Raw genomic sequence first — 11947 nt, forward strand, 5'->3', positions numbered from 1 at the left:
GAGACGCCCCGAGGTCAACTTTGTCGTAAAGCTACGAAATTCGGAACACGCATTCCTCTTGTGAGGACAAAAAACAAATATTATTGTGGCCACGCCCCCAGACTTACCCTATGGCCGCCATCTTCCTTTGAAAATGAAAACACGCTGTGTTAGCCATTTTGTTCACGTCAAACTTTGACGAACTCCTCCTAGGGCGTTTTGCCCACCGACTTCAAAATCGGCGTACGTCCTCTGGACAAGTGGGGCATCTAAAGTTATCAAATTTTTTGAGATACCTTTTACGGTCTGTGTGCGGCGCAGCCGCAAAGTTGGACAACTTATTTTGGGATATTGCAGATCTAAAAATTTTTCCCATTTGATCAAAACAAGTCCGATTAGGACCAAATTTGAATCAGTTGTTCAACTTTCTAGTTTGGACCAGTTTATGATGACAAAATTTAAATGGGCGCGATAGCGCCCCCTACAGAGTGCCCTTTAAATTAACATTGAAGGTCAAAAATTAGTTTTACCAAAATGTTCTAAACTTTACCCAAAATTCTATTTTGGCGTCCCGATCAAAAAAGCCAATCAGACAAATGCCTTAATTTTTACGGCGTAGTCGTAGCGATGACATAAACCTCCCATGTTATCCCTATGGGAAAACCGCTAAATCTCTCGAATATCCACATTTTTCTGTTTCACACTTTAACAAACTCCTCCTAGTGCGTTTTGCCCACCGACCTCAAAATCGGTGTACGTCCTCTAGACAAGTGGGGCATCTAAAGTTATCCAAATTTTAAGGATAGATTTTACGGTCTCTGTGCGACGGAGCCGCAAACGTTTCCCAGAATTCTGACTATTTGGCCTTCAGAGTGGCCTATAAACAATAGAGTTTTTCCAAATGACATGATATTTTGAACAAAATTCTAATTTGCCATCCAAATCATAAAAGTATGAGAGCCAAAGTCATATTTTGTACGGCGTAACCGTAGCGATGACAGAAACATCCCATGTTATCCTTATGGGAAAATCGTAGAATCGCTCAAATCACCACATTTTTACGCTTCACACTTTAATGAACTCCTCCTAGGGCGATTGTCCGATCAAGTTCATATTTGGAGAAAATCATCTACACAAGCGGGGCATCAAAACTTACCCATATTTTGATTCTAAGTGCTACGGTCTCTGTGTGGCGGACCCGCAAATATATGTCAGAAATGGGAAAACAGCGAAATCTCTAAAATCACCACATTTTTACACTTCACACTTTAACGAACTCCTCCCAGGGCGATTGCCCGATCAAGCTCATATTTGGGGAAAATCATCTACACAAGCGGGGCATCAAAAGTCAGTCATATTTTGATTTTAAGTGGTACGGTCTCTGTGCCGTGGAGCTGCAAACATACTGTCACAAATGGGAAAACGCCAAATCTTTGAAATGTTCAAATGCATGCTTCACACTTTAACAAACTCCTCCATGGGCAATAGCTCGATCAAGCTTTACTTTGGGAAATATCATCTACACAAGCGGGGCATCAAAAGTTATCCATATTTATATTCTAAGTGCTACGGTCTCTGTGCGGCGGCGCAGCAAATTTGACTGACACTTGTGTTCATTTGCACTGGATTGGCCATGTCCAATGTGTCGCCGTCTGTCAAGTTCTTTTTTTATTCAACACACAATAAGGGCGCCATCTTTATCAAGTCGAAAGCGCAGAGTCGGAAGGCCGGCGGGGCCGTTGGATGCCGCTTGCGGCTTTAATATTCTTTCTTTCTTTCTTTCTTTCTTCTCGGGACCAACCCCCCTATTTTTCACCCAGTGAACATTGACGAAAAGTCACAAAAATGTTCACACCTCTAAAAATCGTGCCTCTCTACATTCTGGCTATTTCCCTTTTCTAAAATAAAAAAATTGGCGCGTCAGCGCCCCCAAATGTACCAAAAATGCATTGAGAGATGGGAAATGACCCAAAAAAAATCTGATCGTAGAATAATGAAATTTGGCGCAGAGGTAGATGGTGACGAGAAGTAAAAAATATTATTACGGCAACGCCGTCCGCCCAACCAAATGTCGGCCATATTGCTTCAAAAATGGCTAAACATGACTTCGGAGTTTTTCCAAACGTCGTACTTTTACGAACTCCTCCCAGGGTGTTGGCCCTAAAAAGCTGAAATTTGGTGAAAATGCTACTGAGGAGTGGGACATCAAAAGTTATCCAAATTACATTGATACCTCTCACGGTCTCTGTGCGGCGAAGCCGCAAACTGTAGCAAGAATTTCAGAAATCTCCCAAATTTAACATTTCTGCCGTTTGCGCAGATAAAGTCTGAATTGCGTCAAATTAGAATCAGTTGTTAAACTCTTTGCCCTAAACCTACTTGAAGTGAAATAAATTAATTTGGAGCCACAGCGCCCCCTACAGATTTTATATGGAGGTTAAATATTTAGTTTTGCGAAATTATATGAAATTTGACACACAACTCAATTTTGGCATCCCCATCAAAAAAGTAAATGAGACCCATGTCATAATTGTTATGGCTTTGCCGTAACGATGACCGAAACCTTCCATGTTATTCCAATGGGGAAATCGCCAGAACATGTTTACACTTTAGACTTTCACAAACTCCTCTTAGGGCGTTAGACATATTAACCTGAAATTTGGTGAGACTCATCTTCAGGGGTGGACCATCAAAAGTTATCCACATTTTTATTCAAAGAGTCACGGTGTCTGTGCGGCAAAGCCGCACATTTTGCCAAGAATTCAAAATAAAATTGCTTTTTGATGGTAAAACAAAGGGGAGAAGATGTGACAGCGTCACAGATTCAGCAGTAGGCGTAATAAAAGGACAATTGGGGCGCGTTAGCGCCCCCTCCTCTTGCGGCGTGGCGGCGGCGTAGCGAGGGCCGATCATTGCCGCTTGCGGCTATATTTAATGACTTTATTCTCGTAGTGCAGCGCATTTCTTTTTCTTGGTTGGCCCTTATACTCCGTCGTAGTATTCAAATTGGTTATAAACACTATTTTGAATCATATTGTTGGTATTCTGATAGAAATATAGGTGGTTTATTAAATAAGCCTCAGGAACTTGTCCTTATGAAAGTCAAAGTCACATAAAAAGCAACAGACAAAAAAAAAGCACATGTATACATAATTTTAATTGTCATAAAATATAATATAATTCATCTGTTAACTCAATAAAAGGTTAACTTTAAAAATTCAACATTGCAGTTCAGTTTGTTTCACAGTATCTCCTGTATTCCTGCTCCATCCACACAGCTTCATCGACTCTTCCATTTTTGCAGCTTTGAATGGGCCTCAACCTGTTGTCTGAACAAGAGCGCTCCCAGCTGGCCATGAGACGCCTCGCTCATGGCTTTGGTCTGCATACACATCTTGTACTTGTCCTGGGGCAGCTCATCCGCACACGTCTTCTCATGCCAAAGGTGGAAGAGGCCACGGGAGGGGGCTCGGATGACCATCAGCTTACTGTGCAGGTACTTCCTATACAAGTGCACGTCCTCCAGCCCCCAGCCTTTGATCCTGCGGTCAAACCCACCTGTAAGAAGACAAGTTCAACAAATGCAAGAAGAAGAGGGACCAGTGACCGTCCTGCCCTATTCCTGATGGTAACGTGCTGTGTAAGATGGGTGATGTTGACAAAAATGTGTATCTTGATATGTTTTTGATCCTCTCGATAATGATCAGTTAAGACGTTTGTAATCTGTCAGAAATGTACTCAGATGTTCCAGTAAATACTTTGATTAAGGGTTCAAGTATCGTACAAAAAGTGAATGGACTGAACATTACTCAGTGTATATAGTGATGTGAATGCTTTGAAGTATTTAAGTTGCATTATATTATTATTATTATTATTGTAAAAACATGACCTAAAACGGCGTCATATTTCTTGATTTTACCAGCAAAGTTTGAAAATCAAACAATGAAACAAAATCGCACACGCATTCACTACAAGAGCTGCGTTTTCTATTTTTCTCACGAATACCATTAATTTCGAAGCCCAAATTGCAAAGGCAAATCAAATACGGTGATGTTTTCCTTTAATTTGAAGAAGTAACTCTAATCTGAACACTTCCAAATGAAAAAGTAACTGTGCCGGAAATGTAAATAGCATTTTTTGGTACATGTATTTGTAAATTCTTGACTGTTTAAAAGTTTTCTTTTTTTTCTTTTGGGTGTTTTTGTTCCTTAAAATGAATAAAATATGAATACAAACCTGGACTGTATAAGAAACATTATAATATTTGAGGATCAAGCAAAAGAAATATCCACCAGTTATAACATGTTTGTATAGGAAATATGAATGAAACGTCTTGCTAAAGTAATGGGGGTTGAACCATCTGTGCTACTCACACCTCAATATAAACCAAAGCAAATATGATTATTTTATTTAGCCCTTCAGCAATCCTCTCAAATTAATATATTATGTATTAGAGTATTATAAACTGCCCTGTTTAGTTTGAACGTTTTTTCTTTTTCTGAATTTTATCAACACTTTTATTTTTTCATCTTTGTTAATATATTGTAAAGGTTGAGCAAATGTTTCCAAGTAATTTCCCTTGTGGATCAATAAAGTTTGTCTAAGTTTATAAGAAATGTCCACAGAAGCAAACTCCACAGATGTTGAACCTGATCAAAGCCCTTGAATTGTTAAAAATATATATTAACAATATTCTACCTCACTTCCATGAAATAATATGAGTTAGCCACGTGTGTTCGGATGTCTTCTTAACACCAGCAGTAAAAATAGTTTAGTTTTGAATATCATAATGAAGAGCGTTGCAGTTACCTATGTTGAGGAAATCCGACCTATACTGACATGTCATGCCAAATCCAAAGTCTCTCCAGAAGCCAGATTCTTTTTCTATCACCTTAGGCACAAAAGGTAAACAAAAGTATGTCGTGTTATTGTCTTTGCTATGTTATCATGCCCGACACATCTCTGCTTTATCACACACCAGTTGTTGTTGAAGCGGAGGAGATTGTGTCTGGTTACTGTAGATTATGGCGGGGTTGTACTGGCTGAAAAGGACAGGGTAGTAGACTTTCTTACCTGGAGACAGACAAAACAAAGCAACAATCGTAATGTAGCGTACGTAATATTGCAACACAACATTACCAAGTATATGTGGTGCTGAAAGTGGAAAGATATTAGCCAACCAAGAAAGGTTTCCTCTGGTCTAGACTCAGATAAAGGAGTTGTCAGGTGATATGCCACGTGTATTTCGCCATAAGTCAATTTCATATAATTTGCTGAGGAAATCAAATAAGAATGACTCAATTGACTGAAAGTAATGGTTGCAATGTGTTGACGTTTCCCCCAACAACTCCATTTGTACTGTCTAACTAAACCTAGCTTGTCAGATTAGCATTGACAAGTATTTTTGAACAGACTAAAACTATATTTATAAAAAACGGTTGTCAAAATGAAAGTTACAGCTACATGTGGTCCAGATAGGATGAATAAATATCATTCTTTTGCTTGTCCTTCACAAACCTTTAGGCCCCTCTTCCTTGTCCCACTTATTTAGAGTTAATTCTCTCAAATTAATATATTATGTATTAGAGTATTATAAACTGCCCTGTTTAGTTTGAACGTTTTTTCTTCTTCTGAATTTTTCACAACACTTTTATTTTTTCATCTTTGTTAATATATTGTGAAGGTTGAGCAAATGTTTCCAAGTAATTTCCCTTGTGGATCAATAAAGTTTGTCTAAGTTTATAAGAAATGTCCACAGAAGCAAACTCCACAGATGTTGAACCTGATCAAAGCCCTTGAACTGTTAAAAATACATAACAATATTCTGCTCCACTTTTTCAATGGGATCACATGAATTCAATAAAAAGTGGAATTTACATAGAAAACATGATCCCCATCAGGACTTTTTAGGGAGACTTTGGGTTGTATGTTGTATGTTATATGCTCTTCCAATCTCTGTGTGTCATTGATTAAAAACAGAAAATATGGTGTTATTGCAGTTATTGAGCTTAAATTTCAAGTCTGTTCCTTCATGTCCTTGACCCGAGGGGAAAGAGGGCCTCGAATCAGAAAGGAAAAATATGAGTAGATTCTTTAATATTGGGAGAGTGGAATGACAATACAGTAGTTTTTTTCCCTGTTTCAAAATCATGAGGAAATTGAAACATTGAAACATTACAATAAAGTAAAAAAATAATAGTGGCAAGTATGTTGTGCAGTCTCACCAGGCTCTGCGTTCAGGCGACAGGATGAGAGGAATTCTGCGGTGAAGTGAATGTCCACGTCACAGAAGAAGAGCAGGACATTCTGACTCCGCCTCCACGCCCGGGCACCCACCTCTAATCCCCGCCCACGAGAAAACTCCTCATTTAACAGGATCAGTGTAAAACTCCTGAAGCGGGTCTCCCTGACGACAACCGAAATGAAAGTCAGATACAAATAAACACAATTATTTTTTCTTTTCATGTTTACTGACGAGAATTTCAGAATCTGGCATTTGATGATCTGAAAGTATAATATCATTAACAAAATCAAAAGGAAAATACATGATCCTTAAATAGTGACCGGGCCTTTGAACAAAAACATGCATATTAACAGTCTTTTTAGTAGCCCCCATCCCCATTAAATATTATAGGCCTACAGAACGTTATCACACATCCAAATCCCAGCAATAGTTTTGAAAACATGCCTATATACGGTAAACCTTAAACTTTAAAGGCGTCGTACAGAAGGGAGAGCGTTCTCACCTGGTGGTCTGGTCTATGATGGCCTTAATCTGATTGATCTGGTCCCGTCCAAAGTAGACCACAGTGAGATAGACACGCCCGTCCTGCTGGATACACACCAATCTGAAACAGAGAAGAAACTGAAACATTGATTCTCAGTGACATTCGTTGGTGAATTAGCAGATGGAAGGAAAAAAGATTGGTTCTGACTTCTCTTGTACTCTAAAGCATGTTGTGAGAACAATGCTCTATATTGGACAATATTAATAATACCGTAGTATAATATATCTCGTCTCATAGTTTGTTGTGCTGTTGCATTGTTTCCCCAACCAGGGATATGGGGGAGCGCAAACACTTACCAGAGGGAACTTTCAGATTTAAAACGGTGAAATTGAATTTTTTTTAAATGTATATATAGAATGTATAATTTACATCCTTATGATTGTTTTCTTGGATGATTTAGACACCAGTGTCATTACGTTATTTGATGACAGACATGAGGAATATGTCCAAATTCTATAGAAGATAAGATAAGATATTCCTTTATTGTCCACACATGGGGAAATTTCATTGTTGCAATGCAGGTGATACAGAGGAAAAGGACAGATAACTTATAGTAGTATTTTTTAAGTTTAAAAAACACTCTCAATAGAAGAACTCTTATAAACAAAACTCTTATAAACAAAAACAGAGATGACAAAACCTCTCATTTCTTAATAAGGAATGGAGGGGGAAAATAAAGATAAAATAAAATAAAAACAGCTAGCGTAAGACAAAATAATACTAATAATAATGGTAAAATAAACACTATTTACATCAGTTATATGCACATGAATGTGACATTATTGCATGTGAGTATGACAGTAAGCCAGGACCAACCCAAAACACCAATGCCACCATTCTGCACCAGGGTCAGTGCGAGGTTCCACCTTTTATAATTATAACGAACATTTCTCAGCCCATTTGTGTTCATTCTCATTTGAGAATATGGCTGTAATTGGCACCACGCAGATACACCACATCTGGACGGACTGTGCTCTCTGTCAAAGAGACTAATGATTTGAATAGTCTTCCTTTGACAATAAGAGAATATCCATCTCTGTTCACTTTTAAATCCATAAAAGAAAACCAAGTCCGTGAGCGCTTTAAACTCTGGCCTTTTACTGTTCTATGTGTGTCTTTCTTTGTAATTGTCTTCAGTGTCACCTTCCTCGGAACGACATATGGAAATAAGCACCTTATTTACACTACAACTGTTACAGATGTGCATTCATTATCACTCCGTATACAAAAATAAAAATAAAGATAAAAACTGATTTTATTGTCCCACTAGAAGGAAATGTTTTGATCTATTCACCAATGTTGCCATCAATACAAGAATACAGCACAGTCCACAAAGACAGAATGCATTACAATATATAGAATATGTAGTTACATTTCAGCACAGCAATAAAATGCAGAATACAACAAATGTTCCGTTATCCGTCCTGCAGCAGCATGACAGAATCCAGCACAAATGACTTGCTTTGGCATATGTGTTTGTTTTTTGCGGGCGTGTGAGGACGACACAATACCTGAAGGTGCTCATGAACTGCCTGAAGGTGTCCAGCCTGTTGGACAGTGGGACGATGATGTTGACGAGGACGCGGCTGGTGTCCACTCTGTCACTGCGCACCTTCAGGACGGGACCAAACGGCCTGAACAGAACCAGCTTGGTGAAGTCGTGCGCCGTGTCTCCTTTAAACACCAGGTCATACACTGTGCCCTTGTCCCTCTCAGTACGGGACAGACCTAGGGACAAGGAATCAAAGTTGCCTTCTGGTAGAATTTTTTTGTTTCCTTCAAAATGATTTATTAAAAGTTGAGTCTAAAAAAATATATAGGTACCACTTTACTATAACTAAAACATACTGAAAACATTATTTATGAAGAATGGCACAGGCTTAGTATCTAGTAGTTAATTATTGGGTCAGGAGTTGGGTATTAATTAAGTTATAAAGCCTGGATCATTCCTAATAAATAATTTGTTAATTATGAATTAAGTCTTTGTTCCTAGTTTATTAAGACAAATAGAAGTGTAGGTATCATAAAGTTTTACCAAAATATGTCACCTTTTTCCACTAAAATTGAATGTCTATCAAGATATTTGTGAGCAATAAAAACACCTGCAATCTTATAAATGAAAGGTAGATACGTTTAATGCCATACTGTGGAACATTCTAGGCAAAACCACATCATCAGTATGTGTATATATACGTATCTTAGCTTTGTATCTTAGCTTTTTCAACAGCAAAATCTACTTTAGTGCAATCAAAATAGTATTTCCACCTTGATCAAATCCACTCAACATTAGTTTCTCTGATATTACCTGTAGACAGCCCTGTGTGACATACCCTGAATAAAGTCTGCGGGGGAGAAGGTGGTCTTCTTCCTGCCGGCGTCCATGTGCTGCCGAGGTCCATTGAGCACGTGCAGAGCGAACTCCACTGCCCCGTTCAGCTCGTCCCGCCGGTCCTTCGTTACGGGGCGCTCCTCTGGGTGCTTGGTCAGTCCTGTCTCCAGCTGGTACACCCTGGGTAAACAGTGCACATCTACTGGAATCTAGCAGATCACATAAAGTTCTACTGTGGAAGGAATCTATCCCAGATTGAATCTTTTAGAATTAACAAAACAAGACCAGAAGGTACACTGGAAATGTGAATTTTACTTACAGTACAGTTTCAAGGGGTCAAATTAGAGCTCAAACAATCACTTGTGCACTTCCATGTGTGGCAATATGTCATCTATTTGCACTTTTACAAACTTCGTAAATTCATATTCAGACAAAGCGTTTATTTATTTACTTATTTAATTAATTCATATTCAGTGTTTTTATACCATACTGTAGAACATTTGTAGTTTCTGAATTTTGTTCACTGTCAATAGCAATAAAACCTTTTTTGATTCTGATTCTGACTGGCAGTAGACAATGTCTGTATGCTCGATATATCTTGAGCTACTGGCCCAGCAGAGGATGTACTTCCTGCGGCAGCTGAGGAATGCCAATCTGACAGTGGAGATGATGGTGCTACACGGCCATCATTAAGTCCATCCTCACCTCCTCCATCACTGTGTGGTACACTGGAGCCACAGCCAGGGACAAACAGAGATTTGGATTTTTTTCCATTGTAATGGCTTACGTTTTGCTGCTTTGTTGATCTTTAAGCTTCTAAGCCTCTGAAGGTGCATTGACTCAATTTAGGTTCTGATCTAGTCCAGTTCCAGGATGACTCTGGTTGGGTCTGGTTGGGTGAAAATGTTGTGAACGCAATACTCCCCAAACTCAATATAGGGCAAATACTTCTGATGCCACATCTGATCTTGGGTTGGATGAAACTGAGGTTGCCAATCTGCGTCATTGACCTTCCAATCACCACTACCACATTCATACATAAGATGGGTGAAGTGTCTTGCCCAAGGACACAACAACTGTGTGCACTGGACAGAGCTGGGGTGGAATTGCTGACCTCACAGTTAATGGGCAAAAACCCTACCCACTGAGCCACTGCCAACCCTGCAGTTACGAGTCAAAAGTGTGAATACTGAACAACTGTATGTACCTTACCTCTGCAGTGTGAAGGCGTCGTAAGAGATGACTTCATATTCACTGGACACTTTGACCCCATAGATGACCTCAGCCTGGTTCAGCTGTGAGTGGAAGAACTCCTGCAGCAAAACACACATCAGTCACTGTTCTGTCCGGCTTCGTTCAGCTCACCTCCGCACAGCTGCTTCAAGCCCTCACCTTCAGGTCGATCTGCGTCGGGCGTTTCTTCAGACTCTCCAGCCCCAGAGGCAGAATCCCCTTGGCCTTGGCCTTGTCCAGAGCCTCCTGCAGCTGCTGCGTCCTCTCCTCCAGCGCCTCCTTCAGCTCTGAGATCTGCTTGTTCAGGCTGTTCTCATAATGTCTGTGAGTGTCCTCCCGCTCCTGGAGGAGAGCCAGGTAGCGCTCCTTGGATGCAGAACTCCCGCCAGATGATAAGGAGGCGCGGTGAGTGCTGGAAGGTTTACACGCCAGAAAGTAAGCCAGCGCGAGGCAACAGCCAAGGGCCAAAACGATGAGGCCGACCCGAGCCACCAGGGCCAGGAGCCACCTCTTAAACATGGCGGAAGAGTTTATTTGTCCGGGTCTTTTTTAAATGATCAGCCAAAACATATTGGCTGCAAAAAATGGTATCCGCATTCAGAGAGGTAATCATAGTGTCAAATCTCCAACTGAAATCCACAGTCTTCAGTCTTCAGCTGTGTTGTGCCCCAAAAGGGATCCTAAAATGAGAGTCAAGGAGTTAGTTATTCAAGAGGTGACCTGGGTAATGGGATATACAGTATAATGTAAAACTGACTTTTTTGAACGTTTAATTTTGGTGTTCCTTCATCATAAGCTCAAAGTACTTGTAGAAGAGGCGGGGGCTTCTTGGTTCTGAAGTTTTGAACAGGAAGTCAACGGACCTGTTTCTATCATTAATTATTATTTTAAATCAATATTGCAGTTTACAATGGACCAAAATATAAAATCATGTATTAATAAATTATTTTATAAAAATACACTTTATACCTTTAATCAAAATCAAATTGTGGCTAAATGCTGTAGTCAGTGCAAAAGTTTGATCCAATGCAATTTCATAATTTAATTACATATCTCATAATTTAATAAGTATAAAGCTTATCAAAAGGGCGGACAGAGAGAGAGAAAATGTAGTAACAATAATAAAAAACACATAACACATTCTATAAGAATAGGAGAAGTATGAAAATTTAGTCATTTTTTTACATCCCTTTACATTTATACTTAAATTTGATAATATTTTAACAGTTTTAAGGTTGACAGAGAGTTTCTCTTTACATAACAACTGAAATGCACATTTTAGTTCTTGCAAAAGGCAGTTTAAAGTAAAATTTCCTTCTGCTAACATTGTCCTCATTATGCTGGCAGTAAATACATTTGATCACATTATACAACCTACTTTCCATTTAAAGAAGGAGGTGTTATTGCCTTCTTACTGTGAGCGGATTCATCTATATCTGACCTGTAACTGGACAAAGTGATGGGAAATAAGAATGCATAAAAAACACCAAGCTCTCAAACCTCTTCTGATGTATCATTCGTCCTCACGGCCATGTCCCTGGCGTGGCTCCTCTGCCTGTCTCCATGCTGCTATGTCCGGGATCGCCTTGTGAGAAAACTGCAGAAAAGGTGGAAAAGT

The 11947-nt window shown here is 39.4% G+C and overlaps 1 protein-coding gene across 1 annotated transcript; it reads right to left on the reverse strand.

Annotated features, from left to right (window-relative positions):
• Positions 1 to 3117: 3117 nt before the first annotated feature.
• On the reverse strand, positions 3118 to 11005 carry LOC140347380 (chondroitin sulfate N-acetylgalactosaminyltransferase 1-like). Its single transcript, XM_072433810.1, has 9 exons — positions 10489 to 11005; positions 10309 to 10409; positions 9098 to 9276; positions 8279 to 8495; positions 6726 to 6827; positions 6204 to 6385; positions 4958 to 5052; positions 4789 to 4870; positions 3118 to 3537 (listed from the first exon to the last, which is right to left on the reverse strand). Exons 1-9 carry the CDS (start codon positions 10846 to 10848, stop codon positions 3260 to 3262), a joined length of 1596 nt encoding a protein of 531 aa, XP_072289911.1. The 5' UTR covers positions 10849 to 11005; the 3' UTR covers positions 3118 to 3259.
• Between the last annotated feature and the right edge of the window lie 942 nt (positions 11006 to 11947).

Source organism: Eucyclogobius newberryi, unplaced genomic scaffold (assembly GCF_026437365.1).
Source record: "Eucyclogobius newberryi isolate DKJ021-1_F unplaced genomic scaffold, fEucNew1.0.hap1 SCAF_6, whole genome shotgun sequence".
Classification (NCBI taxonomy): Eukaryota; Metazoa; Chordata; class Actinopteri; order Gobiiformes; family Gobiidae; genus Eucyclogobius; species Eucyclogobius newberryi.